This window comes from Protomyctophum bolini, assembly GCF_963924005.1.
Source record: "Protomyctophum bolini genome assembly, chromosome: 5".
NCBI lineage: Eukaryota > Metazoa > Chordata > Actinopteri > Myctophiformes > Myctophidae > Protomyctophum > Protomyctophum bolini.
Window position 1 is genome coordinate 16,153,675 of NC_137866.1, and position 5,607 is coordinate 16,159,281.

The 5,607-nt window shown below is 48.0% G+C and overlaps 1 protein-coding gene across 1 annotated transcript; it reads left to right on the forward strand.

Annotated features, from left to right (window-relative positions):
* Window positions 1-582: 582 nt before the first annotated feature.
* Window positions 583-2,328, forward strand: kcna10a (potassium voltage-gated channel, shaker-related subfamily, member 10a; the record flags this gene model as incomplete). The annotated part of the gene is made up of 1 exon (XM_080762792.1): window positions 583-2,328. One exon carries the CDS (start codon window positions 583-585, stop codon window positions 2,326-2,328), a length of 1,746 nt encoding a protein of 581 aa, XP_080618918.1.
* Window positions 2,329-5,607: the final 3,279 nt, after the last annotated feature.

Genomic DNA, 5,607 nt, shown 5'->3' on the forward strand with positions numbered 1-5,607 from the left:
TCGAAATACACGGAGACTGCTAGTGTGGCAAGAAGATTTTGCTGCTGATGCTGCTGTGTGCATAGAGATTATGTACTGCCCGAATAAGGAAGTAGGAAACGGAACACGTTTAGATGATGCCACTTTTTTGATATACGCTGATTGGCTGACGGAGTTGTCCGTCTTCTGCTCTCCCAAGTTTGTATTTCCTCCATCCTGCCCCCCCCCCCCCCTGCTCTCACCTGGCTCCCATGCATTCAATGTCGGATTCCAAAGAGACCGGTATCAACAAAGGAGTCATGATACAAGACATCAGAACTCAGATGTCATGTGCACAATCCAATTCCTTAGCAATAACAGAAATAGACTAACCCTCTCTCTCTCTCTCTCCCTCCCCCTGCCTCTCACTTTACAGGTGCTGGAGAACAACAAGAGGGTGTGAACAGTGGGGTCTGTGGTTTTTGTCCACCCGAGTGCTGCCGTAGGCTGCATCTGCGAAACCCCGCCTAGATATCCCCTCCCGCGTGTGTCTGTGGTGTTTCGTTGGCGTCTTACAGCCGAGGGCCCAGGGGGCCTAGCTCTGGCCGACTCTAAAACAGCGCCATGGAAGTGGCCCTCGTTGACTTTGAGAGCCTGGACGACGAGGTGGACCACGGCGCCGACGAGACCACCGCGCTCACGCTGGAGATGCCGCCAGAGCACTACGGCGAGGGCCCCGCGCCCGCCTCCAACAACAACAACCACCTCCAGGTCCCTCAACCCTCCCACGCGTTCCCCGCCAACGTGTCGGGTTCACGCTCCCACGCGCCCTCCTGCATGTGGGAGCCGGTGTCGCCCTCGCACACCGCCGTACACACGCTGGCCGTGCCCACGGAGGGCCCCGCCACGTTGGCCCCGTGCCGGCGGGGGCGGAACAGCTGCGAGAGCATCATCACCAACTGGAAGATGCTGCTGAGCAGCGAGGGCACCAAGGAGAGCGAGGCCATCTACAACCGGCTGGCCAAGGAGTGCTGCGAGGACCTGTTCGTGGACAAACGAGGGCTGGACGCGGGCGACCAGAAGGTCCTCATAAACATTGCCGGCCTGCGCTTCGAGACGCAGCTCAAAACGCTGGAGTTGTTCCCCGAGACGCTCCTGGGAGACCCCAGGAAGAGGATCGTCTACTTCGACCCGATGAGGAACGAGTACTTCTTTGACCGGAACCGACCCAGCTTCGACGGGATCCTGTATTACTACCAGTCGGGGGGCAAGGTCAGACGTCCGGCCAACGTCCCGGTGGACGTGTTTTCGGACGAGATCGTGTTCTACGGGTTGGGCGCCGAGGCCATGGAGCAGTTCAGAGAGGACGAGGGCTTCATCACCGAGTCCGTAATTCCTCTGCCTACCAACGAGGTTTACAAGCAGTTCTGGCTGCTGTTCGAGTACCCGGAGAGCTCCAACGCGGCCCGGTGCGTTGCCCTGGTGTCCGTGTTTGTCATCGTGATCTCCATCTTCATCTTCTGCATGGAGACGCTGCCAGAGTTCCGTGAAGAATGGGAGCCGTACTATCCCGCTAAGCCTTTCAACCAGACCATAGATCGTGGCCCACTTGCGCACCGCAAGCCCACGCCCTTCACGGACCCCTTCTTCATCCTCGAGACCGCCTGCATCGTGTGGTTCTTTTTTGAGCTCGTGGTGCGCTTTTGCTGCTGTCCCAGCAAGAGGGAGTTCTTCCACAACCTTATGAACATCATCGACATAGTGTCTATAATCCCCTACTTCGTGACAGTGGTTACGGAGCTGGTGTCGACGACGGAGGAGAACTCCACCCAGAACATGTCGCTGGCCATCCTGCGCATCATCCGTCTGGTGCGCGTGTTCCGCATCTTCAAGCTGTCGCGTCACTCCAAAGGCCTCCAGATCCTGGGGCAGACTCTGAAGGCCAGCATGCGCGAGCTGGGCCTGCTCATCTTCTTCCTCTTCATCGGCGTCATCCTCTTCTCCAGCGCCATCTACTTCGCCGAGGTAGACGAGCCCACCACGCAGTTCGTCAGCATACCCGACGGCTTCTGGTGGGCCGTGGTCACCATGACCACCGTGGGCTACGGGGACATGTGCCCCGTCACCATGGGGGGCAAGATGGTGGGCACGCTGTGCGCCATCGCCGGCGTGCTCACCATCGCGCTGCCCGTGCCCGTCATCGTCTCCAACTTCAACTACTTCTACCACCGCGAGACGGAGCAGGACGACAAGCCCAACCCTATGGTGGAGGCCGTGGAGAACGCCATAAAGACAGACACGGAGCTGCTGAGTAACCTCACCCTCAACAAGGCCAACGGCACCTGGCAGACTGACAAATCGGAGACATAAGGTGTGACTCGGTGGGGGGAAAAACAAAGACACGTCTCAACTGGGAGCAGAACAGCACTTTAAAACAAAGGGATTATTGATGACGACAAAACATTTTAAATGACAAGGAATACATGGCTTGAAATGGAGGAAACAAACTGTTGTGACTTTCTTTATTGAACAGCATAAAACACACTGCAGTGCAACTTATACATAATGTTTTTTTAAGACATACAGGCCGGAACACACTTACCTCGTTTGTGACTAATATTGAGGTCAAACACAACTGTAAGAATATAAGTGTAATGTATATAGACTACTACAGGGTACAACATTTCATGTTGACTTGACATATCAAGTATACGGTGGAACAAATATTCAGTTACACGATACAGTAGAACTAGAACGTAACTTGTCAATCTTAATGTGATATTTTAGCAATGTGTTTGTGAATGTATGTTTAAATGTATTGGGTAAATGGATTACTTGATTACTAGATAATTAGTTCTGTTGAATTTGTTTCATTTAAAGTAACATTTTTCTGTTATGGTTATTTATTCTCGATAAGTAGCATATCTAGAAAGGCTTAATTGCACTCCAGAGTGCCTTAATTTATGTAACTGGAATATTTGCCATATATTATCCAATTATGTTTAAATACATATGTTCAGTATATCTACATTTTTAAACTATAATTTCTACTTGGTTGGGAATATGGTATTTACAGTGGTCTTTGTCATGTAGAGCGTACATTCAAATGTTTCTGGATATAAATGTTATGTTATCTCGTGTGACATCATAAGAATGAGGATGGAAACCAAAGACAGTTGTGGATTAAATGTAGCAAAGGGAATTATAACATAAGCATAGGCTTATTATTACAGGCCAATATGTTCTGAGATCTACCGAGAATCAGGTATACTAATGATTCCATATTTGGATATGTTTTAATACAATCTTATTTCCATATCATGAGATAAATCAGGAAGTGCTGGGAATGTTGATCTGATGATATGATTTACAGTAAATTCAAACTAAACTGATTAGAAAACTGATTTATACTTACAGGGCATATACCGACTTTCTATGGGTTTTTTTGTAAATAATTGGCGTACATCTAGAGCAGTCCTACTCAACCCGTGGCCCCCGCTACATGCGGCCCGTCATGGTCATACCAATAAAAATATTGATTAGTTATGTTCGTTTTGAACAAGAATGTAGTATACTGTAGGTATAGTATTGTTTGTTCCAGGAGAAAGTGATATGGCCTGGTGTCAGCTGAGTATTAATGACTTATTTATTCACCTGTGATAATGTTCCCTTCATCCCTTCATTTTGTAACTTCATCATTAATCACAATGTTTTTGTTCATTGAGGTTTGGCCTTATACTGTAGATGGAAACGTGGCTTTTTACTGTGCGTTTCCTTCATTTTTAGACTAGTAGTGTAATACATTTGTAAACTTTTAAAAATAATACTGAAACTTTTAGCTTGCGGCCCTTGGACTTTTGGAATTTTACTGAGTGGCCCCTGAGCCATCTTAAGTTGAGTAGCCCTGATCTAGAGTGTCCACACAACAGTAGCAAAAATAGCTGCACAACTGTACTATACCGGAATTATTTTGTGAGTACAGTATGTGGTGCTGATAATCACTTTGATGGTGGTTATGCTGATGTGATATACGTCAGTTTTGAAAATGTTTTGAAAATGTTTATATAAAATGCTATAAATTACATATGTTATGCCTTTAAGGTCTGAAAGTTTTCAGACTACGACGGAAGATTGGGAGTGAGTCTGCAGTTCTGATTGCAATGGGGAGTTCTGAAGTTCATTCCATAGTTTAGGAGCCAGAAGGGAGAAGAGTCTGGGGTGCGCGGAGTGTTGTGTTGGCTGTTTTAGTGAAGGTTCTGCCAGCCTCCCTGTGTTGGCAGGCATTATTGTCAGGTGAAACCACCCGACTAATGAAAGTTCATGAAATGTAGAAGACCTAGTCATACTGAGGACCCATACTGACGGCCTAGCCTGATTGGTTGCCTCGTCTGCCGCCGCCAGCCAATCGCGTAGTATCATTGCCTGCCTCCTAAGCTATGACACACGCACTGTGGAAGGGCTGCTTTCCGTACCGCAACGCAGCCAGCCACTCTACGACTGCAACTCGAAGCGACAACAGCCAACAGCTGCTAATGTTCTGAGATAAACTGCATGGACGGACAGCAGGAAAGCCACAACAAAACACAGTCATTGAACCACGAACAGAACATCTCAAACGAACGCAAACAACGGCCGCACGGTTGTAACACACAAACATACATACCTTACTAAAATAATAACCAGTATATGGAGATCTAAGGGTGGTAGCGGTGGGGACATTCTCTTGAGTGTACAGCAGGGATACTCAAATAGATTTACCTGTGGGCCACATTACAAAAATGGCAAGGGGCCAGGGGCCAGTAGATAAAATTACGACATTAATGATACTTGATAACTTCTCTCTTTCAATTGCTTTATTTTCGCAAAATGTATCAAAGTACAATGTGCATGCACACAATATGTAAATAAATAAATGTGTTACATTTTCTTGCATAAACACAAAGAGCTGTTTCCATAACTGCACAAATTATTGCACATAACATGAGTAGCTGTAACATAATAACATAACATGAGTAGCTCTTTGCCTGCCTGCCTGCCTGCCTGCCTGCCTGCCTGCCTGCCTGCCTGCCTGTCTGTCTGTCTGTCTGTCTGTCCATGAGTAGTTATTTGTCTGTCTGTCAATGAGTAGCTGTCTTACTGTCTGCCTGTCTATGAGTAGCTGTCTGCCTGTCTGTCTATGAGTAGCTGTCTGTCTGCCTGCCTGCCTGTCCAATTGTCCATGAGTAGCTGTCTGTCTGCCTGTCTGAGTAGCTGTCTGCCTGCCTGCCTAATTGTCCATGAGTAGCTGTCTGTCTGCCTGTCTATGAGTAGCTGTCTGCCTGCCTGCCTAATTGTCCATGAGTAGCTGTCTGTCTGCCTGTCTATGAGTAGCTGTCTGCCTTCCTGCCTGTCCAATTGTCCATGAGTAGCTGTCTGTCTGTCTATGAGTAGCTGTCTGCCTGCCTGCCCAATTGTCTATGAGTAGCTGTCTGTCTGTCTATGAGTAGCTGTCTGCCTTCCTGCCTGTCCAATTGTCCATGAGTAGCTGTCTGTCTGTCTATGAGTAGCTGTCTGCCTGCCTGCCCAATTGTCTATGAGTAGCTGTCTGTCTGTCTATGAGTAGCTGTCTGCCTTCCTGCCTGTCCAATTGTCCATGAGTAGCTGTCTGTC